The sequence below is a fragment of the Anabas testudineus genome, chromosome 15 (genome assembly GCF_900324465.2).
Source record: "Anabas testudineus chromosome 15, fAnaTes1.2, whole genome shotgun sequence".
Taxonomy (NCBI): domain Eukaryota; kingdom Metazoa; phylum Chordata; class Actinopteri; order Anabantiformes; family Anabantidae; genus Anabas; species Anabas testudineus.
In genome coordinates this window covers 4675050-4699343 of record NC_046624.1, presented here as the reverse complement: position 1 = coordinate 4699343, position 24294 = coordinate 4675050, and the positions used below count along the sequence as shown (strand labels likewise).

The window sequence follows — 24294 nt, the reverse complement described above, 5'->3', positions numbered from 1 at the left end:
AAAAGAACAAAGAAACATGGAACATATAAACCATTTGGATTTAAGACATTACTGTTAAAAATGAGCTCATCTGTATTAGTGTGTCACACTGAACTTGCCAAAATAAACGAGCTCCGCAGCAGAATGCTACAAAAAAATATGAACATGTTCAACGTTTGTATTTTCTTTAATGAATGTCATTGTACAGTAAACAATATAACAATACAATAAAATTTGATAAGCTCTCCATCACATACCCCATCACTTACATACACAGCCGCACATCTGTACAGATAAAAGTTGATTTGATATTATAATAAATATAATAATAATTAAATATAAAAAATATATTTAATTAAAGTGCATGAATATCTTCAAGTGCATTTCAGTGCTTGCAGACAGTTCGTCATATGAAACAACAAAGCTCTAATTAAAATAATAAAGGTGTAGGTAGTGGGATAGGAGGCCAAGAGTTATGTTCTTAAACAGCTGAGGGGCTTTTTCCTGAAGTCCTGGATGACCTCCCTAATCCATGTTAAAATATATGTTGTGCCGATTATAGTTCACATTAGCTGTCATCTTCACAGCCATAAAGGAGGTAAACAGCTGCTCTCAGGAGTCTTCTGGTGGAAGAGAACTGCAATGACATCCTGAAAGAGTCCAGCTCTTCATAGAACTGTCAAGGAGAAAGTGTCCTGGGACTGAAATCTTTGTGAGCAGAAGGTCCTATCTCAGTTTCTCCCAATTTAAAATACATCATTAGCATCATAAGAGTGGAGATGAAAGACTATATTTTCTTTGTAGCAGGACCTTGTCCTCTCCTTATTGTTTCACCGTTGTAATGTTTTAAGCCCCTGTTTCCTCATCAGCCTGTGATCTGTGTGGAGCAGCAAACCTGTGTGATGTAAAGGAAACTCTGCAGCTCACTAACTGGCTCATCCTCACTGATCCTGTCCGAGTGTGCCACGTGCGTAAATGCGCGCGGCGCCTCTTTCCACCTGAAGACGCACAAATCGATGAGATGCTGTGATGACGACAAGTATTAAATAAAGTCCACAGAAGAATACCCAGATGAACACATGAAGAATGAGAAGAAACGAAGTGTGGATTTATTTCCTGTGGGAAAATGTGGTCAAACAGCAGAGACACGGTGACTTGATGACAAGATGTGGGCAGAAAGAGTGAAAGTGAACTTGGAGCAGAGAAGAAGTGAGGACCAGTCAGATCAAAATGGAGGACAGAGATTCTGTGGTTGCCATGGTGAATCATGTCCATCAGATCAGCATTTAAAAATCAACACAACCTCAGACGGTCAAGAAAAGTTTTTCCAAGTTTCACTCGACGATTTCTTCCAGATTGTCTCTTGTACTGAGGACTTGTTCCGTCCTAACGACGACTAAAGACTCCCAGTCAGAGAAGAAAGAGCAACATCCGAGTTTCATGATGGAAAATGTGAGATTTGAACCCTTTGAAAGTCTCTGCTGTTTTCTCTGTGTTTGTGAGTTGACTGAGACATGAACAGTGTCCACCCCGGTGCTCACAGCATCCACAAAATCCACTGATCAGGAAATGAGATTTATTTATTGATATTATTATTAAATGAGTGGAAACACACAGACAGGACGCTGTAATAAGTAATAGATAGTGGAGCAGACATTTGAATGAAATGATGAAAAGTGAAGTGAACCAAGTCCATTTGTGTGTCATGAAAATAAATAAACATCAAACATGAAATAACAGCAACATGATCTTTAAAATCAGTGACTTGGTTTAAACTAGATCAGCAGTCTCTGATATTTAGTGTAGACACATTCAATGTATTCAGCTTCAGTTTTTTCTTCCTGTTTCATCTTCACTTTTATCGTCCATCATTTCATTTGGTCAAATTGGATGTTTTAGTTGAACAAACTTGTCGTCTCCTGTGTCCATCTGATGGACATTTGTCTCTGGTCACATGTTAACGTGTGGTATTAAGTAACTAGTTGATGAAAACCTGACGTCCTCTGGTGTGTTTCCATTTTCTAATAAAGCTCCACCAGGCTGCTGCTGCTGCAGCTGTCCAGCGTCCCAGGAAGAGGAAGAGGACCTCAGAGGCTCCAACTGAACAGCCAGAGGAGGACGTGGTGTCCTCTCCTCAGACCTCCACCTCAGCTCTGCTGACTCCTGTCCCGAGGCCTCTGTCCACCATCCCAGATGCCGACCTGCCCGTTGTTTCCAGCGTGGCCCCCAGCCCCCGACCCTCCACTGCTCCACTGCAGGACGACGTCCCCCTGATGATCCACAACTGCTCAGTGGGAGAGTACCAGCAGATCTACCAGCGAGTGGTCGACGACCTGCTGAAGTATGTTCCCGACTCTTTGAATCACATCATTTCCACATTTTTCTGTGTCTCAACTTTTCCACATGTGAGATTTTGTATCAATAAGATTTGGTTTGTGTTTCTTCTGCTCCTCACAGGTACAAGACCGGTCGACCTCGACCGTACAGTTTGGAGCTGGGACGTTGCATCAAGCAGAGGCTGTGGGAGACGCTGAATCGTCCCCTGATGGAGACGTCAGCCGGTGAGGACGGACGTTTGGACGTGGTGGCGTCATACGAGGTTGGTGTCTATCCTCCACTTTATGACGTGGATGTTTCAGGAGAACCGAAGCCTCAGAATCCAGAAAGAAAAAGAGCAAAGAAGTAAAAGTAAAGTGACTCTCTGCTTCCTGAAACATCCACCTACACCACCTCCTCCACTGTCATCCTCTGCCATTTACATCCTACAGCACCACCTTCATCCTCCACCTCTACCCTTCCTCTTCTGCTTTTTACATCAAGCAGCACCACCTTCAGCCTTCACCCTTCTTCTGCTGCCTTCACCATCATGCAGCACCACCTTCATCCTCCACATCCAGCCTCTCTCAGCTGCCTTTAACATCATGCAGCACCACCTTCATCCTTCACATCCAGCCTCACTCAGCTGCCTTTAACATCATGCAGCACCACCTTCAGCCTTCACATCCAGCCTCTCTTCGCTGCTTTTAACATCATGCAGCACCACCTTCAGCCTTCACCCTCCTTCTGCTGCCTTCACCATCATGCAGCACCACCTTCATCCTCAACTTCCAGCCCCCCTCTGCTGCCTTCAACATCTTGCAGCACCACCTTCATCCTTCCTCTTCATCCTGCTTCCGCTGCCTTTAACATCTTGCAGCACCACCTTCATCCTTCCTCTTCATCCTGCTTCCGCTGCCTTTAACATCTTGCAGCACCACCTTCATCCTCAACTTCCAGCCCCCCTCTGCTGCCTTCACCATCTTGCAGCACCACCTTCATCCTTCCTCTTCATCCTGCTTCCGCTGCCTTTAACATCTTGCAGCACCACCTTCATCCTTCCTCTTCATCCTGCTTCCGCTGCCTTTAACATCTTGCAGCACCACCTTCATCCTTCCTCTTCATCCTGCTTCCGCTGCCTTTAACATCTTGCAGCACCACCTTCATCCTTCCTCTTCATCCTGCTTCCGCTGCCTTCAACATCTTGCAGCACCACCTTCTTATTCCACATTCATCCTCCCTTAGTTGCTTACCATCTTGCAGCACCACCTTCAGCCTTCACCCTCATTCTGCTGCCTTCACCATCATGCAGCACCACCTTCATCCTTTACATCCAGCCTCCCTCCGCTGCTTTTAACATCATGCAGCACCACCTTCACCCTCCACTTCCAGCTTTCCTCAGCTGCTTACCATCATGCAGCACCACCTTCACCCTCCACTTCCAGCTTTCCTCAGCTGCTTACCATCTTGCAGCACCACCTTCACCCTCCACCTCCAGCCTCTCTCAGCTGCTTACCATCATGCAGCACCACCTTTATCCTCAACTTCCAGCCTCCCTCCGCTGCCTTCAACATCTTGCAGCACCACCTTCTTTTTCCACATTCATCCTCCCTCCGCTGCCTTCACCATCATGCAGCACCACCTTCACCCTCCACTTCCAGCCTCCCTCCGCTGCCTTCACCATCATGCAGCACCACCTTCATCCTCCACCTTTAGACCTCCTCTGCTGCCTTCACCATCATGCAGCACCACCTTCACCCTCCACCTCCAGCCCCCCTCTGCTGCCTTCAACATCATGCAGCACCACCTTCACCCTCCACCTCTAACATCAGCTCAAGTAATAAGTCCACTGTAGAAGAGTCTGAGCTTTTCTTATTGTGTCAGTGTTCAGATATTAATTTTGGAGGAGGAACCTTGTTGATTTGTGTTATTTTCACACAGCACATGTTGTTTGTGGTTTTCTTCAGGTTTTCTTTGGACTTCAACAACATCCACATCTTCCAGGAACTGATCACAGGACATAAGGACAAGTTCTTCTACAGAAGACGTTTTCCTCTTCTTCATCATTCATGTACTAAAACTGAGACAAACTCACACCTCCCCTCGTCTACAACAACCAAGAAGAGTCTTCATCACCTCAGCAACGTGAGTCTGTTTTTATATTATATAGGTTATTTGTGGATTTATTGATTTATTTTTGTAACTATCTTTTCTTATTCATTTTAATTTCAAGCTGATCAAGAAGCTATATTAGATCACATTAAACTTACCATAGTTGTGTTTCTTCCTCTCTGTCTCTGTGTCTGGATCTTTCTGCAGTGATCCTCAGCTTCGGAGCTGTATTGTACTGTGTGCAGCTGTGGACCAAACAACCTGTCCAGTGTTTACATTTTACGATGTTATGTGTTTGAATAAAACTGAACTGAAAATGTAATAACCACTGTAAACTGTTCATTTGTATTTTGTGTCATGTAAATAAATGTGTCAACTTAAAGAATACAGTATCATTTTATTTGCACAGCAACACATGATATAGTGACTGTAGAGTGTGATGTCACTCAGTAATAACACCAGAATATGATGAGATGGAGAAAAATAAATTAAATCAGAAATGAACTTGAAAAGTTTACTAATCACCTGCTGCCTCAAATGAATTGATCATGTTTTTAAAAATTAATATTTAAATACTTAAATATAAGTATGTATTAATGGGACCAATGTGGTTGATAAACTAAAATCTTAACATTTTAATTGAGTAGAAATTGAAACATGTATATTACAGTTACAGTGTAACCTCATGGTTCTGATGAGCTCAGTGTTAAAGATGCTTCAACAAACAACGTGACTTTTTCTATTTTCTCTTTGGTTTCACTCGTTTCTCTCGCTCCACTTACTTCACACTATGTGCTGTTGATAGTCAACAATACAAAGATGCAGGAAAACACAGTTTAGACAAAGAGAAAGTTCTGGTGAGATGTTGATCAAAGATTTGTTCACATATGTTCGGCGTGTTTCTGAAATCCTGATAAAGTTCTACTGATTTCAATGTTGATTCACTGGGAGTCATTTTAAAAGAGTCCGTGAAGAATCATGGTTTACTTTGTAAATCTGTGGGAGATGTTGATGTTCTGTGAGTGGATCAGTCCATTTTCCGTGTGTGTCACAGAACAAGTTTCTAAACACACAGACCTTGAATGATCTTGAGTTGTTTTCTGCAGCATCAGTCAAGTGTTGTATTCAAAGCTGCTCTTGACTTTGTACGTGTAGTTTCCATGTTGCTGACTTCAACGACTGAGCAACATTGCAGCTTGACAAACGTTTGTGCAACTGTTCAGCAACTCAACCCAGTTGTTCAACATCTGTCTTGAAATATTTCTCTCGAAGCTGCTGAAAAGAAAAAGACTGAACTCTGACTGATGTGTGGAAGTTGTTCCCACAGCTGCTGCTCCACCCTTCAACCCCGCAGCTCCAGCTGTTGTCGTCACTGGCGTGCTGCCTGATGACGTCACGTGTGTAAACACCAACCCTCTGTGAATGAAGGACTTTCTCGCCGGGTGCGGTGGCGCGCGCCTGTAATCCAAGCTACCGGGAGGCTGAGGCTGGAGGAGCGTTTGAGCTCAGGAGCTCTGAGCTGCAGCGGACTGTGTCGATCGGGTGTCCGCACTAAGCTCGGTATCGATATGGTGCTCCTGGGGGAGCCCGGGACCACCAGGTCGTCTAAGGAGGGGTGCACCGGCCCAGGTCGGACACGGAGCAGGTCAAAGCCCCCGTGCCGCTCAGTAGTGGGATCGCGCCTGTGAATAGACGCTGTAGTGCAGCCTGAGTAAAACAGCGGGACCCAGTCTTTTTCACTCTCTCTACTGACAAACAAACAGCTGCACCACACACACACGCTCAAATGGACCGTTTCCACATCATCCCACACTCGGATTTCTGCTGCTCCACCTGCTTCTTTCTTGCTGCTTGTTGCTCCTACAGCGCCTCCACCTGGAGCACAGCAGCAACGACACCTCTCACTACAACACAACACATGTTTGTCCATGTTTGGCTCCTGATCGAGTGCAAAGTCAACACAAACCATATCCTACACCTGCTGCATTTAACTCCTCACGTAGACAAGAGGTGACCACAATTATTCAGTGTATAATAAGTAGGTTACAACACGATGAACATATCAGAATAAGTGAAGGACTGAAACACTGACTTACAGTGAGATGGTGGTTAATATCTAATGCTTAGTGCATCATTAAATGAATGAAATATCTTAAATAGAGCAGAACCTTTCTAACAAGTAGACACTCAGTATATCTACATACATTAAATGAATGAAGAATAATGTTCCTGAGGTTAAAGAACATATGTGTGAAGGTGAATAAAAAACACATCAGTTTGCCACAAAACACAATATTAACAAGTGACCTACTCTTTTCTAGACTGTAATGTTGGACTGACGTTCACACTGTTCACACTTCCAGTGGAATAGTTAACAAATATTTTTAATATTATGATCCAGGTTCACCTCCTGTTGTAAACTGTCGTAGCTGTGTTGTTGTTGTTGAACATACTTATGTCAGATTTTAGTTACTGTTTGTTGGTCTTCAGTACCTATAGTAACTATAAATAAATATTTACCCCCCCGGAAGATTTGAAGATGTATTTATCATTGTATTGTTGTTTTGTATTTTAATGATCTACTTAATTTCTGATCATTTAGAGCAAGTCATTGTGTTGTTACTGTAACGTGCTGTCATTTATTTTCACCATAAGAGAGGATCAGTGTTTGGATAAGTTGAATGTGGACGCTGCGTTTCCATGAGCACAGTAAGAATTTATCTGCAAGTTCTGCAAAACTTTACATTTAAGCAGCAAAAGTGAAAACTGTCCGTGATGATGAATGTGACAGGACAAGTTTTTATTTGTGGGGTCTTTTTTTTTTTCTTTTGTGAAATATAACGTAAAACTCTGCAACACAAAACATTTCAGTACCAAAGACAATATGTCAGTGGCAATAATGCAGCTCGCTCCTCATCAGTGTCACCAATATCAAGTTTGTCTAATACAGACTGTACTTTGCTGTCAATCGGTTCATTCTGTTATCCACAGAAACCTGTTTGACATCTGCAGAAATACAACAAATCAGAGCTGGTTACTTTCATCTGTGATCGTGCCAACTTGACTTCCTGTGTCCAGTAAACAACAAGTCGGCACACTGTTGAGTCTGAGCTCAACAACTGGACATTGACCTACTGTAAGATCAGGTTTGGTTGAGTCTAACATCTGTCCCTGCATTGCCCGACTCACTGAAACGCGGAGTTCCCGTTTCCTCGAAACACAAGAACCCTCTGCATCTTTACGTGGCTTCTCTGGGCACTGTTTTGCAATGTGAACTTCAGGTTGACATCTGAAACATATTGGTTTCCCATCAGCTGTAAACTCTGGTAGTGTCTTGGTTCTGCTAGCTACTGTAGTGCTAGGGTTTTGATTACAAGTAGTCAAATCCTTCACTGCCTTGGTTATTTCAGCAATCACTTTGTCTTGTTCTACAAGATTAAACATCATCAAGTGAGACACTTTACTCAGCTGGGCCTGCAGCACTGACTTTTCCTTGCTCAGCTAGAACCTGCATGGCATCCTCAAGGTAGCCTTGTTTCTCACAAGCAGCGACAACTTGACATTGTGCATCAGTTGTGACATGATTACAAACTTTCACTCTACTCTTTCTATCTTTCCCAGTAAGCACTGGCTCTTCTGATGCCCACAAATACGCCTCATCAGACACATATATCAAAGACGACTCTGGATGAGCTCTGACATATTTGCGTAGCTCTCGTCTCAATGCAGGATCTCTTACACCTTCCACCAACTGATCCCTCAATGCAACTTTCTCATTGGCAACAGTGTTTGGGTAATGTTTAAAAACAAAATTCACAATATCAGTACAAAGAGTGGTGCTCACTCATACTCAGTAACTCAGGAATACAATATGATTCTTTCCTACCATGCACACAGAGGGACAAGTTCGCATCCACAATCCTAAACCAACAAATAACACAAAACACCAACATGTGATGTTACATCAGCTCACTCCTCAACTATACATTTATATATTTAGATACTATATATATAAATAAAGAAATATTCCCATTTTAAACTCAACATCTATTAGCAAACACAGCCCTCCAGCATGACCTTTTTTCTCCTCTATTTTCAACCTTTGACCCCGAGGACCCCACCACCATCAGAACCAGTCAGACTGCGCCCTCTGCTGTTCAAAGCGTAAATCTCCAGTTAAACTGTCACAGTCACTACATCCTATTTACAGGTTTATTGACAGGATACACTCACATTTATTCCACCTGGTTCACATAAATTTATATTAATGCGACTAATGGGATTAAAAAACTAAATACTAATATTTTAATTCAGTATGTAGTACCCTGTTGATTTGTCTATGTTCGCATAAATCAAAGTGGTTCAGATTTACCAATATATAAATGTGTGTTTGATCAATCTTGATTGTTTTTGGGTAAAACTCTGTTACGAACAGTAAATGAAATATCCCGGGTTTGGAACAGTTCTTGAAGGTGTCATCAGCAGCTCTCCTGTAATCTCTGTGGATTAGACAGGTGTCAATCTTTAGTCTGGACTAATGAGTGATAAATGAACCTACTGAATCTGCTGTGGGCGGGTCTAAGAGAGAAGGAGAAGGACGAGGACAAACTAAGAACTCTAATCCACTTGAGTAAAAAGTAGAAAACTTGTTGGGCTCTAATTACGTGTTGCACCAAACTTGTGAGTGAGTGTGGTTTTGTGTATTTGAGTTAAAGAGCTGTAGCATTTGTAGCTAAGTGAAAGATGTTTAGTGGGAACTGGAAATGTTGTAAAATGAAGAGAAAACCCAGATGAACACATGAAGAATAAGAAGAAATGAAGTGTGGATTTATTTCCTGTGGGAAAATGTGGTCAAACAGCAGAGACACGGTGACTTGATGACAAGATGTGGACAGAAAGAGTGAAAGTGAACTTGGAGCAGAGAAGAAGTGAGGACCAGTCAGATCCCAAAATGGAGGACAGAGATTCTGTGGTTGCCATGGTGAATCATGTCCATCAGATCACCATTTAAAAATCAACACAACCTCAGACGGTCAAGAAAAGTTTTTCCAAGTTTCACTCGACGATTTCTTCCAGATTGTCTCTTGTACTGAGGACTTGTTCCGTCCTAACGACGACTAAAGACTCCCAGTCAGAGAAGAAAGAGCAACATCCGAGTTTCATGATGGAAAATGTGAGATTTGAACCCTTTGAAAGTCTCTGCTGTTTTCTCTGTGTTTGTGAGTTGACTGAGACATGAACAGTGTCCACCCCGGTGCTCACAGCATCCACAAAATCCACTGATCAGGAAATGAGATTTATTTATTGATATTATTATTAAATGAGTGGACACACACAGACAGGACGCTGTAATAAGTAATAGATAGTGGAGCAGACATTTGAATGAAATGATGGAAAGTGAAGTGAACCAAGTCCATTTGTGTGTCATGAAAATAAATAAACATCAAACATGAAATAACAGCAACATGATCTTTAAAATCAGTGACTTGGTTTAAACTAGATCAGCAGTCTCTGATATTTAGTGTAGACACATGCATTTCTATGAATTCAGCTTCAGTTTTTTCTTCCTGTTTCATCTTTACTTTTATCGTCCATCATTTGAACTTGGTCAAATTGGATGTTTTAGTTGAACCATCTTGTCGTCTCCTGTGTCCATCTGATGGACATTTGTCTCTGGTCACGTTAACGTGTGGTATTAAGTAACTAGTTGATGAAAACCTGACGTCCTCTGGTGTGTTTCCATTTTCTAATAAAGCTCCACCAGGCTGCTGCTGCTGCAGCTGTCCAGCGTCCCAGGAAGAGGAAGAGGACCTCAGAGGCTCCAACTGAACAGCCAGAGGAGGACGTGGTGTCCTCTCCTCAGACCTCCACCTCAGCTCTGCTGACTCCTGTCCCGAGGCCTCTGTCCACCATCCCAGATGCCGACCTGCCCGTTGTTTCCAGCGTGGCCCCCAGCCCCCGACCCTCCACTGCTCCACTGCAGGACGACGTCCCCCTGATGATCCACAACTGCTCAGTGGGAGAGTACCAGCAGATCTACCAGCGAGTGGTCGACGACCTGCTGAAGTATGTTCCCGACTCTTTGAATCACATCATTTCCACATTTTTCTGTGTCTCAACTTTTCCACATGTGAGATTTTGTATCAATAAGATTTGGTTTGTGTTTCTTCTGCTCCTCACAGGTACAAGACCGGTCGACCTCGACCGTACAGTTTGGAGCTGGGACATCGCATCAAGCAGAGGCTGTGGGAGACGCTGAATCGTCCCCTGATGGAGACGTCAGCCGGTGAGGACGGACGTTTGGACGTGGTGGCGTCATACGAGGTTGGTGTCTATCCTCCCTGTCATCCTCTGCCATTTACATCCTACAGCACCACCTTCATCCTCCACCTCTACCCTTCCTCTTCTGCTTTTTACATCAAGCAGCACCACCTTCAGCCTTCACCCTTCTTCTGCTGCCTTCACCATCATGCAGCACCACCTTCATCCTCCACATCCAGCCTCTCTCAGCTGCCTTTAACATCATGCAGCACCACCTTCATCCTTCACATCCAGCCTCACTCAGCTGCCTTTAACATCATGCAGCACCACCATCAGCCTTCACCCTCCTTCTGCTGCTTTCACCATCATGCAGCACCACCTTCATCCTTCACATCCAGCCTCTCTCCACTGCTTTTAACATCATGCAGCACCACCTTCAGCCTTCACATCCAGCCTCTCTCCGCTGCTTTTAACATCATGCAGCACCACCTTTAGCCTTCACCCTCCTTCTGCTGCCTTCACCATCATGCAGCACCACCTTCATCCTCAACTTCCAGCCCCCCTCTGCTGCCTTCAACATCTTGCAGCACCACCTTCATCCTTCCTCTTCATCCTGCTTCCGCTGCCTTCACCATCTTGCAGCACCACCTTCATCCTTCCTCTTCATCCTGCTTCCGCTGCCTTTAACATCTTGCAGCACCACCTTCATCCTCAACTTCCAGCCCCCCTCTGCTGCCTTCAACATCTTGCAGCACCACCTTCATCCTTCCTCTTCATCCTGCTTCCGCTGCCTTTAACATCTTGCAGCACCACCTTCATCCTTCCTCTTCATCCTGCTTCCGCTGCCTTTAACATCTTGCAGCACCACCTTCTTATTCCACATTCATCCTCCCATAGCTGCTTACCATCATGCAGCACCACCTTCACCCTCGGCTTCCAGCCTCACTCAGCTGCCTTCAACATCTTGCAGCACCACCTTCTTATTCCACATTCATCCTCCCTTAGTTGCTTACCATCTTGCAGCACCACCTTCAGCCTTCACCCTCATTCTGCTGCCTTCACCATCATGCAGCACCACCTTCATCCTTTACATCCAGCCTCCCTCCGCTGCTTTTAACATCATGCAGCACCACCTTCACCCTCCACTTCCAGCTTTCCTCAGCTGCTTACCATCATGCAGCACCACCTTCACCCTCCACTTCCAGCTTTCCTCAGCTGCTTACCATCTTGCAGCACCACCTTCACCCTCCACCTCCAGCCTCTCTCAGCTGCTTACCATCATGCAGCACCACCTTTATCCTCAACTTCCAGCCTCCCTCCGCTGCCTTCAACATCTTGCAGCACCACCTTCTTTTTCCACATTCATCCTCCCTCCGCTGCCTTCACCATCATGCAGCACCACCTTCACCCTCCACTTCCAGCCTCCCTCCGCTGCCTTCACCATCATGCAGCACCACCTTCATCCTCCACCTTTAGACCTCCTCTGCTGCCTTCACCATCATGCAGCACCACCTTCATCCTCCACCTACATCCACTATCTACAGCCTCTAACATCAGCTCGAGTAATAAGTCCACTGTAGAAGAGTCTGAGCTTTTCTTATTGTGTCTGTGTTCAGATATTAATTTTGGAGGAGGAACCTTGTTGATTTGTGTTATTTTCACACAGCACATGTTGTTTGTGGTTTTCTTCAGGTTTTCTTTGGACTTCAACAACATCCACATCTTCCAGGAACTGATCACAGGACATAAGGACAAGTTCTTCTACAGAAGACGTATTCCTCCTCTTCATCATTCATGTACTAAAACTGAGACAAACTCACACCTCCCCTCGTCTACAACAACCAAGAAGAGTCTTCATCACCTCAGCAACGTGAGTCTGTTTTTATATTTTACAGGTTATTTGTGGATTTATTGATTTATTTTTGTAGCTATCTTTTCTTATTCATTTTAATTTCAAGCTGATCAAGAAGCTATATTAGATCACATTAAACTTACCATAGTTGTGTTTCTTCCTCTCTGTCTCTGTGTCTGGATCTTTCTGCAGTGATCCTCAGCTTCGGAGCTGTATTGTACTGTGTGCAGCTGTGGACCAAACAACCTGTCCAGTGTTTACATTTTACGATGTTATGTGTTTGAATAAAACTGAACTGAAAATGTAATAACCACTGTAAACTGTTCATTTGTATTTTGTGTCATGTAAATAAATGTGTCAACTTAAAGAATACAGTATCATTTTATTTGCACAGCAACACATATAGTGACTGTAGAGTGTGATGTCACTCAGTAATAACACCAGAATATGATGAGATGGAGAAAAATAAATTAAATCAGAAATGAACTTGAAAAGTTTACTAATCACCTGCTGCCTCAAATGAATTGATCATGTTTTAAAAAATTAATATTTAAATACTTAAATATAAGTTTGTATTAATGGGACTAATGTGGTTGATAAACTAAAATATTAACATTTTAATTGAGTAGAAATTGAAACATGTATATTACAGTTACAGTGTAACCTCATGGTTCTGATGAGCTCAGTGTTAAAGATGCTTCAACAAACAACGTGCCTTTTTCTATTTTCTCTTTGGTTTCACTCGTTTCTCTCGCTCCACTTACTTCACACTATGTGCTGTTGATAGTCAACAATACAAAGATGCAGGAAAACACAGTTTAGACAAAGAGAAAGTTCTGGTGAGATGTTGATCAAAGATTTGTTCACATATGTTCGGCGTGTTTCTGAAATCCTGATAAAGTTCTACTGATTTCAATGTTGATTCACTGGGAGTCATTTTAAAAGAGTCCGTGAAGAATCATGGTTTGCTTTGTAAATCTGTGGGAGATGTTGATGTTCTGTGAGTGGATCAGTCCATTTTCCGTGTGTGTCACAGAACAAGTTTCTAAACACACAGACCTTGAATGATCTTGAGTTGTTTTCTGCAGCATCAGTCAAGTGTTGTATTCAAAGCTGCTCTTTACTTTGTACGTGTAGTTTCCATGTTGCTGACTTCAATGACTGAGCAACATTGCAGCTTGACAAACGTTTGTGCAACTGTTCAGCAACTCAACCCAGTTGTTCAACATCTGTCTTGAAATATTTCTCTGGAAGCTGCTGAAAAGAAAAAGACTGAACTGTGACTGATGTGTGGAAGTTGTTCCCACAGCTGCTGCTCCACCCTTCAACCCCGCAGCTCCAGCTGTTGTCGTCACTGGCGTGCTGCCTGATGACGTCACGTGTGTAAACACCAACCCTCTGTGAATGAAGGACTTTCTCGCCGGGTGCGGTGGCGCGCGCCTGTAATCCAAGCTACCGGGAGGCTGAGGCTGGAGGAGCGTTTGAGCTCAGGAGCTCTGAGCTGCAGCGGACTGTGTCGATCGGGTGTCCGCACTAAGCTCGGTATCGATATGGTGCTCCTGGGGGAGCCCGGGACCACCAGGTCGTCTAAGGAGGGGTGCACCGGCCCAGGTCGGACACGGAGCAGGTCAAAGCCCCCGTGCCGCTCAGTAGTGGGATCGCGCCTGTGAATAGACGCTGTAGTGCAGCCTGAGTAAAACAGCGGGACCCAGTCTTTTTCCCTCTCTCTACTGACAAACAAACAGCTGCACCACACACACACGCTCAAATGGACCGTTTCCACATCATCCCACACTCGGATTTCTGCTGCTCCACCTGCTTCTTTCTTGCTGCTTGTTGCTCCTACAGCGCCTCCACCTGGAGCACAGCAGCAACGAGTATTATTCACTCAGTCACTGGTTCTTTTCTCCTCTAGTTATATCGATCAGAGGATATAGTATGGACATTTTTCAATATGCACATTTGGCTCATTGTTTCTGTCATGGTTTATTGTTATGTCTAACATCCTGAAGTTGACTGTGTGCATAAATGCAGCGATGAAGACACAAAACAAACATTGTATTTTTCACCTATGAATAAATGTGTGTTTACAGCTCACCGTGACATGAATTCCCAATAAATATATTTTCCTTTTAGAAAGTTTGATTTTACTTGCGTGCATCTGCCAACATTTGTTGTTTTATTGCAAAAAACCCAAAAACATTAGAAATAAGGGTTTTGTTTTTTCTCTTCTCTTGAAGAAACATTAATGATGAGGCCCATATGGAACAACTCTGCTCCAGACTGGTTCACTGAGGTTACATTTGCTTTGAGGATAACTGGAGTAAACAAGTAAAAATAAGAGGGAACCAACCAGATGGCAGTAATGGTCCATTAAAGTCAAATACGCCTATTAATGCGAAGAAGAAGAAGAGTACTTCCTGTGCCCGTGCGATGTACTTCCTGTGTCACTATGCACATGTGGTAAACAACCATATGTATCCGTGAGGGTGCAGGCATGGATTTCTCAGCAACGTGGAGCAATTTACCTAAAGGTCCGAGTTTACAAAACCTGACAGAGGGAGGTTTTGGCGTCCTGAAGGAGACTCAGCATGCTGCTGTTCAGGATTTAACAAAAGCTCACATCGAGTCGTTTGACCAGGCTGTTACTGAGGGACTGAGCCGCGCTCTGCAGGTCGGTGCAACTTTATCTAAACGCAGTTATAAGGCAGATATGTAAGCAAATAATAAATGAAGATATTTAGATATTTTTGCTAACATTTGTTCAGATGAATTGACTTATAATATACTCATAGCTCAAAACTTTAAAAAAAAGTTTACCTCATCGATCTCATGTTCACTGTGCCGTCATTCCCCCTCCTACAATGTTTCTGTTCTTTTAAGTGTCGCAGTTTTATGTCATGTTTTTCCTCAGGCCATTCCTCCTCTGGAGTTCACCGTCAAAAATGACAGGATCAGCCTTTCGTTTGTCGAAGCCACCATTTACAATCCAGTGGTCGCCAAAGGCAGCGTGTGCAGGGAAATGAGGGTGTTTCCAGCAGAGTGCCGAGGAAGAAGATGCTCATACAAAGGGAAGCTAGTGGTAAGACTGAGATTTATGGGTCACAAATACCTTTTTGTCTGTATTTTCCATTGGACCTTTACTGTGGAATACAAACTGTCAGCTATGTGCAGTGGTAAATTAAAGCAGTAGTCAACAAAAGCCCTAAAAAGCAGAGTTACTTATACAGTTGATTAATCCGTCATATTTTGTGTTACTGCAGGCAGATGTCAGTTGGTCCGTCAATGGGGTTCCTAAAGGTATAATCAAACAGTCCCTGGGGCAGGTGCCAATCATGGTGAAGTCTAAGCTGTGTAATCTCCATGGCATGTCCCCGAAAGAGCTTGTAGAACACCATGAAGAAGCAGAGGTAAGCCACATCATTGTAACAGTTGCAAAGTTAACTTAAGTTTATTACATGTATTCATATTTATCTCTTTGATAATAATAGGAGATGGGAGGATATTTCATTGTGAATGGAATTGAGAAGGTAATCCGAATGCTGATCATGCCGAGGAGGAACTATCCCATTGCAATGTCCAGACCTAAGTGGAAGAGCAGGGGCCAGGGATACACACAATATGGTATATATAATCTTTCATATAAAGTGTAAAAACAAAAATAGCCCAAGCTGAAGATTTTTTTTTTAAATAACTGCCATTACTTTTTCTGCTCACAGGTATTTCCATGCGCTGCGTGAAGGAGGAGCACACAGCCATCAACATGAACTTGCACTATCTGGAAAACGGGACTGTGATGTTGAACTTCATCTACCAGAAAGAGCTCTTCTTCCTCCCACTAGGCTTTGCACTCAAGGTAGCAACAGGTTTAATGCATTTCAGAAATAATCAAGTCTGCAGCATTTGGAAAGAGAGGTGTTAAAAATATAAATTACATTTTTTTTTAAAAGTACAAACTCTTACAGTGTGGTATCATCATTAACATACAGCTCACTTTCTTAATTGTATCCTTCAGGCCTTGGTGGACTTTACAGACTACCAGATCTACCAGGAGCTGATCAAGGGCCGTGAGGACAATTCCTTCTACAAGAGCTGTGCCTCTGAGATGCTTCGCATCGTCATGGAGGAGGGCTGCACCACCCGCAGCCAGGTGCTGAATTACCTCGGAGAGCGCTTCAGGGTTAAAATGAACCTTCCTGAGTGGTACACAAACGAGCAGTGTGCCAACTTCCTGCTAGAGTAAGGATTTTACGACAGATGCTTTGTACTTTACAAAAGTGTATTTTATGGTACGTTTGGTAGAGTTAGCTGTGTTCTCTGTTCTGTCTTCATCAGAGAGTGTGTCTGTATCCACCTGAAGTCAGACGTGGAGAAATTTTATCTGCTCTGTCTGATGACAAGGAAGCTTTTCACATTTGCCAAGCAGGAGTGCATGGAGGAGAACCCCGACAGCATCATGTGTCAGGAGGTGCTCACCCCCGGTCAGCTGTATCTGATGTTTCTGAAGGCAAGTTTGTTTTGTTGTTGATTTTCTGTCACGGTTGCTGAACAGAAAAAACTGCTACTTAGCTTTTGAAGAAGAAATATTCTTAAGCCGAAAAATTTCTCCCCAGGAGAGACTGGCTGCCTGGTTGGTGTCTGTAAAGCTTTCCTTTGACAAGAGAGGCACGAGACTAGGTGGAGCATGGAGTGCTGAAAATATGATGAAGATCTTTAACATGGGCTCTGATGTGACCAAACCTTTCGAATATCTGCTGGCCACTGGTAACCTGAGCTCCAAGACAGGTATGGCCCTAAGAGCTCAGTATGAGCCCTCGTTATAGGGTGCACACATGATCTTTATATAGTCAATAAAAAAAATATATATATATATATATTTATATTGTCCTCTTTGTCCACAGGTCTTGGTATGCTGCAGAACACAGGCCTGTGTGTTGTAGCTGACAAGCTCAACTTCATCCGTTACCTGTCTCATTTCCGCTGCGTGCACAGAGGGGCAGCATTCGCCAAGATGAGGACCACTTCTGTTCGTAAGCTGCTGCCCGAATCCTGGGGCTTCCTGTGTCCTGTCCACACCCCTGATGGAGAGCCCTGTGGTCTCATGAACCACATGACGGCCAGCTGTGAGATTGTAGCGCAGACCTTGCCCACCACAGCCCTGCCTGCTCTGCTCTGTTCCCTAGGTGAGCACTCGGTTTATACAACAGTTCTGACAAACAGAGGCAAAAATACTTTTGTCTCAAATTTTAAATTATATCAGTGGGTTAAACTGCATAATAGAATCTATAATAAGTATTTTCGGTCTCTCATGTCTAAGGTGTCACTCCAGTGGATGGTTCTCCTGGTCAGACATTTTCCGACTGCTACCCTGTGGTGCTTGATGGGGCTGTCGTAGGTTGGGTGGAGACTGAATTAGCACCAGTTGTGGCTGACTCATTGCGCAGATTCAAGGTAGAATAGTAAAATATTGTCGATGCTATCCATTTTATACAGTATGACAGCTGACTTTAAAATCTAATATTTTCAGGTGCTAAGAGAAAAAAAGATTCCTCCCTGGACTGAGATTGTTCTAGTACCCAAAACAAGCAAAGCCAGCTTGTATCCAGGCCTGTTCCTCTTCACAACGCCCTGTCGTATGGTGCGGCCTGTGTGTAACTTGGCTCTTGGAAAGCAAGAGTTGATCGGCACCTTTGAACAAGTACGTCAGAACTCTCATTTAAAAGATAATATAATGGAAGTTATCAGATCTGTGCATAGCTGAAACATTTATTTTGATCATGTTTGTTTCTATCTTTCTGCAGCTTTACATCAATGTCGGCATCTTGGAGGATGAGATTGAGCCAGGGGTGACTACCCATCAGGAACTTTTCCCTCACAGTATGCTCAGTGTGGTGGCTAATTTCATCCCCTACTCAGACCACAACCAAAGTCCTAGGAATATGTATCAGTGTCAGATGGGTAGGTCTGAAACCAATACTGAGAAAGTCCTTTTATTGCAGTTTTAAGCTGTTGTAAAGTATTAGAGTCCCATATCAATGTGTCCATCAGAGATAAATTAATCATTAATCATTGTCTTTGCAGGTAAGCAGACCATGGGTTTCCCCCTGCACTCATTCATGGATCGCTCAGATAACAAGTTGTACCGGCTCCAGACCCCACAGAGCCCGCTGGTCAGGCCCTACATGTATGACCACTACAACCTGGACAACTACCCTAGCGGCACCAATGCCATTGTTGCCGTCATATCTTACACAGGCTACGACATGGAAGATGCAATGGTAAGCAAAGCCCAGTAAAAACTGAATTAATATACTATATACAGTAGTTCATTAGTTCAGCTATTTAAATCAAGCAAAATCCTGATGAACTTTGGTCTGATTAGATTGTGAACAAGTCATCGTGGGAGAGAGGCTTTGCCCATGGAAGTATCTACAAGACTGAGCTTGTCGACCTGGCAGACAAGGCAAAGGGAGAAGACAGCGTAGTGTTTGGGACCACGCCAGGTGACTCTAAGATGAATGAAAAACTGGATGCTGATGGACTACCTCACATTGGATCGACTCTTCAATATGGAGACCCTTTCTACAGCTACATCAACCTCAACACTGGCCAGACCTTCACCACATACTACAAGTAAGTAACGTTGTTCTCAACCACTTTCAACTCATATTACCTTTATAACCTTACCTAAAATGTACATATTTAGAACAAATTCATATGTTTTCCAGCAAATTAAAATCACTGTGTCTCTTCCTTATTTCCCTCCAGGAGCCAAGAGGCCTGTGTCGTGGATAATATCAAGATTTGCAGCAACGAAACTGGCTCAGGTCGTTTCAAACGTGTGTGCATCACTATTCGAGTGCCACGAAACCCCACCATTGGCGACAAATTTGCTAGCCGCCATGGTCAGAAAGGCATCCTGAGCCGCCTGTGGCCGGCAGAGGACATGCCCTTCACAGAGAGCGGCATGACCCCCGACATTCTGTTCAACCCTCACGGCTTCCCCTCTCGCATGACCATTGGGATGCTGATTGAGAGCATGGCCGGCAAGTCTGGCGCCCTACACGGCCTGTGTCACGATGCCACACCCTTCACTTTCTCTGAGGAGAACTCTGCGCTTGAGTACTTTGGTGAAATGCTTAGAGCTGGTGGCTACAACTACTACGGCACAGAGAGGCTCTACAGTGGATTGAGTGGTCTAGAGCTGGAGGCTGACATCTTCATCGGAGTCGTCTATTACCAGCGGCTACGTCACATGGTCTCCGACAAGTTTCAGGTGAGGACCACAGGAGCACGGGACAAGGTGACCAACCAGCCTGTGGGAGGGAGGAACATCCAGGGAGGGATTCGTTTCGGGGAGATGGAACGAGACGCTCTCCTGGCCCACGGCTCTTCCTTCCTGCTGCACGATCGTCTCTTCAACTGCTCGGACCGATCAGTTGCTCAGGTGTGTGTCGACTGTGGCAGCCTGCTCTCCCCTCTTTTGGAGAAACCACCACCCTACTGGTCGGCCATGCGCCACCGAAAGACTGTCTGCACTCTGTGTGGCAAAAGTGACTCTATTGACTCAGTGTCTGTTCCTTATGTCTTCCGCTACTTTGTAGCTGAGCTTGCAGCAATGAACATTAAAGTCAAATTAGACGTCAAGTGAATTCTTTTGTATAGATACATGCCTTAAATAAGTCAGGGTACAAATGAGAAGAAAGCGTCTTTTATAAAACTGTTTATGATTCGTTAAATGAGTCTTGGTAATGCTACAATTAACCATCCTGCAGAAACAAAATGTACTGAAAAGAGGCACCTGAGCTGTTTATCACTGCTGTCAAAAAGGGTTTTATTAGTCAAAAGACCAAGTAGCAGCATGCGATGGAATTAATGTGTTGACATCAGTTGAGGTGTGTAAAAATAACCCAAAGGTCTATTGTACATTCTGTGTATTAATAAAAATGATGTGCTACACTGTTGTTGAAGTTATTCTTTTTATGCTGTTAAAAGAATCATCAGTATAAAAATGCAAATTCTATTTAAAGCTGTGTTTTTACCAAGAAAATCTGCATTTTTAATATATGTAATAATAAAGGAGAGTCCCTGTGTACTGACATTATAATTACACTATTAGATTGTTGAAGCATATTATCAGTAGTATAATAGTGTTGTAGTCAAAGTGGAACTAGTTATAACTAAAGTACTGCATGTGATCTTTAACCATTTTAAGTAAAACCTTAATCTGAAAATTTTTCTAGAAGATTACAGTGTATCCCTGTGGAGAAAATAGAAATAGCACTTTTCACAACTGTATAAGAATGAATGGTTGATACCTGAGCACTCACGCTTAAATTATTTTTTAAATTAGTTATATAACCCTAACAGTAGGCATTAAACAAAAAGCTCTTAGTTTTTTTGTTCCAATTTAGATCGTGGTCCCACTGGCAGTGACAGTTTAACACAGTTTCTGTTTCCTGTTTTCCCTATTTCAGTTGTGTCAGGACATGTGGCAGGTCCAGAACTGTAGGGATAGTGTAGTCTGGTTGCACTGAACCATCTGGCACAGCACCTCCTGAACTGCTGATCCAAACTGTGGCCCGTACTCCAGCATTGAAGCCCCCCTGAATGTCTGTGTCCAGAGAGTCTCCCACCATAACACAGTCCCCTGCCTCCACCTCCAGCATGTTGAAACACAGTGTGAAGATGGAGAGGTATGGTTTCTGCTCTGCGTGTTCCCCCCCAATCACGATGGCATCGAAGAACTCCTCACATCTGACTGCTTCCACTTTCTGTCTTTGCGTCTGAGTTTCTCCGTTGGTCAGCAGCAACAGCTTGTATGTGCTACGCAGTTGTCTCAGGAGGCTGCGTATTTCAGGGGACAAACTGAGCACCTCCAGACGACTGTGTTTCCAAAGGTAATAGCACTGAGATGCCAGTGAGGGTGTTGAGGTACTGCCCACTGTCTCCTGAAGGCTCTCCTCCCAGTGATCCACACGTACATCATCTATAGATCTGCCAGCTGCAGGGTCAAATGTTTCACAGAGGAGCTTCTGCTTGAACTTGTCACAAATGGTACGAATGGTGTTGTCATCAAGGCCCAGTGTGGTCTTCAAGAGTTCACTCGTCTGTAAGATTTAACAGCAGATGACCTTTAAACCTTAAACCAGAGTCTGCAATAATAGTTTAGTCACCTTTTATGGCTTTTATGCTTGGACATGATCAAATATAAAACTCCATGACCAGCAGAACACCGCTAAGGCTGAGACAACATGAGTGAGGGAATGAACACACAAACACACACACACACACACACACACACACACACACACACACACACACACACACACACACACACACACACACACACACACACACACACACAGGTGCTTCCATTAGTCATGGGTGACTCCACCTCTGCTCAAACATAAGAGCTTTAGCATTTTCTATTTAACTCCTGCTAGTAATATAAACATTAAAGGAATCAATAAATATCCTAATTATTACTTAACGTTGCAGAGCAGCCTGAATTAAATACACTAACGTTAACTGACATTATTGTCCGGTTAAGACATTGAGCACCACATTATGTTGAGGTCACCAACATGAAGTTAGCTCTACCCGAGCAACATCCAGACTTTACCACCTTTTCTATGGCGACTGCACCTGCCCGACTGGTTTCGATAAGCGTGTTGTCCAAGTCAAATAATATCGCTTTAACAGCTTTGTTGTCCATTTTCGGGGAGAACACTGTTATTCCACGTTTACACCAAAACACCGGTGGAGCTATAGCGGAAGTACTTCCGGGTGAACTGCATACTGGGAATTGTAGTACTGATTGGTTAAGTACCTGCAAAGTTTATCCCCTAGAGGGCGCCAGTAAATAAAATGTGGCAGTTTGCTGATCACTCACTGACCATGTGAGCCTCTGGTCACAGACAAGTAAAATCACACCTCTCTGCCCTTTTTTTACCAGAGTCCCAGAAGTGACTACATTTCTCACCTCCTGTGTTCATTTCGCTCCTTTCTCATCTCACTGTGGTCTGTTTGTGTCCATTTTCCATTGTTGTGTGTCTTTTTCAACTGGGTGTAGTCATTGTGCGTGTCCTTTGGGTTGTTTTATCAGAAACTCACTTATTATTATTTATGATATAGGATATATATATATTTTTAAAAACAAGTATACAATAAAGTAACCTAAAAACAAATAGAGGGACAATAACTCATCAGATTATGTTAAAGTAAGCTCATTAGTTTTGTTTGCAGAAATGGTCAAAAGGACACAGTTGGATCTGTTTGACTCCATTATCACACCATGTTTCTGACACAGTGAACCATTTGCCATTACAGACAAGTTTTCCAGGAAAGAGGAAACAATCAGTGTCATCACTTGTCTCATTAATACCCTACGTGACTCTTGACTGTGGATATTGCCAATTCAAACACATATTCCGTGACACACGCGCGCGCTTACACACACACACTTTTTCAGAATGAAAACATACCACAATTCTTATGCAATTTGCCCTTTAACTTTCCTCTCTTTTGGCACTGAGCCAGCGGTTCACACGCAACAGTGTGCAGGCCTGTTGCACTACCACAGCAGTACCAAAGTCAGAAATGACAACAAGCCTTCCTTACATTCCCTGAGTGTATACCAATTGCAGCTCAGGAGCTTGTGTCTTAAAGAGAGGCTTGGCCTAATTATTTCAATTAAAAATGTCAAAGATTAACTGTAAATCAAGAAGTAGTGTGAGAGGCCTAACCTGCTATTAACTGTCAGAACAAACAGCACCTGCCGCTTGCATGCGAAGGAGGAATATGCTAGTTCAAATGACAGACGTGCAGCAAATGAACTCATGAACAGAAACATAAACAGTGGGTGCATGAAGAGTGAACCTACGAGTGTACAGATGGAATTTCCCCTATGATGTGGAAGAAAAAAAAAAAAAAGCAGATGACTTCCCTAACAGGCTGTGTGTGACTCTTTAAGAAAATGTAAGCATCTGAAGCACCGGTGAGGCCTGGTGTCTTTGTCTGCATGACACTGTTCCTTTTTTTTTTTATCTGTGTGGGTGGCCACGGCTGCTCACATTCACACGCTATCTCTGAGCTATGGCTCGGCCATGAATCCCCTGCAAAGGCTAATTAGTCAGGGTGCCACTCCAACAAGTACCTCATGGGTTCTTCATAGCAGAAAGAGAACACTCAGGACTTATCAATCTTATCAAGTTCTTCAGAGATTAAATCTGCTCATTTGTTCACAACCAACTCTGGAAAACAAGCAGCTTATTACTTGATTGGATTTGGCTGCTCCTGTGTTTCACTTAATAACAGGAAAGCGCATTAGAGCGGAGTCATCGGTTTTGTTGGCATCCTGTGTGTGCTATACATGACACCAGAACTCAGCAGGTCCCCTGCAAATCGACATATGAGGATTCTCTCACGCTTTATCATCAATCACTAAGCTGAGTAACCAGGATCAAATGATGTTCTGCTTCAATGGAAAGGAAAGAAAGAATTGGAACTCACCACCTTGTCTTGATGTTCCCATCAAGCCAGGTTCAAAGACAAACTCCAACTAGATTTAGATGTGAGATTTTATCAAGACCAGAGGAATTTATGAAGCACAGTCTTAATAGATAATCACTGCTGCGTCTTGTCTGTGTCACTTCAGGCAGTTTTGCAATGTTCTTCATCACCAAGGAGTGATATAGTTTTCTGTTTTGGATGTAAAAATTGTGTGTTCTTCCCACAGACATCAACATCAATGTTTGTATCATCATATGGTA

The 24294-nt window shown here is 43.5% G+C and overlaps 2 protein-coding genes across 2 annotated transcripts; one reads left to right on the top strand and one right to left on the bottom strand.

Moving 5' to 3' along the window:
• Positions 1–14961: 14961 nt before the first annotated feature.
• On the top strand, positions 14962–20588 carry polr1b (RNA polymerase I subunit B). Its single transcript, XM_026355836.1, has 15 exons — positions 14962–15194; positions 15435–15602; positions 15784–15930; positions 16012–16144; positions 16240–16376; positions 16536–16759; positions 16856–17027; positions 17134–17305; positions 17422–17703; positions 17838–17971; positions 18048–18218; positions 18322–18478; positions 18602–18798; positions 18903–19153; positions 19289–20588. The coding sequence occupies exons 1-15, from the start codon at positions 15018–15020 to the stop codon at positions 20169–20171; spliced, it is 3405 nt and encodes a 1134-aa protein (XP_026211621.1). The 5' UTR covers positions 14962–15017; the 3' UTR covers positions 20172–20588.
• A 127-nt stretch (positions 20589–20715) lies between these two features.
• Positions 20716–22303, bottom strand: nanp (N-acetylneuraminic acid phosphatase). Its single transcript, XM_026355837.1, has 2 exons — positions 22149–22303; positions 20716–21630 (listed from the first exon to the last, which is right to left on the bottom strand). Exons 1-2 carry the CDS (start codon positions 22236–22238, stop codon positions 20989–20991), a joined length of 732 nt encoding a protein of 243 aa, XP_026211622.1. The 5' UTR covers positions 22239–22303; the 3' UTR covers positions 20716–20988.
• Positions 22304–24294: the final 1991 nt, after the last annotated feature.

Bases quoted from the DNA above. Each gene is read 5' to 3' on its own strand.
- polr1b (XM_026355836.1), top strand. From the start codon at position 15,018: ATGGATTTCTCAGCAACGTGGAGCAATTTACCTAAAGGTCCGAGTTTA. The intron at 17,306-17,421 runs GTATGGCCCTAA...CTTTGTCCACAG, and splicing joins TAACCTGAGCTCCAAGACAG to GTCTTGGTATGCTGCAGAAC. The intron at 19,154-19,288 runs GTAAGTAACGTT...ATTTCCCTCCAG, and splicing joins ACCTTCACCACATACTACAA to GAGCCAAGAGGCCTGTGTCG.
- nanp (XM_026355837.1), bottom strand. From the start codon at position 22,238: ATGGACAACAAAGCTGTTAAAGCGATATTATTTGACTTGGACAACACG. The intron at 21,631-22,148 runs GTGGTAAAGTCT...TAAATCTTACAG, and splicing joins GTGCAGTCGCCATAGAAAAG to ACGAGTGAACTCTTGAAGAC.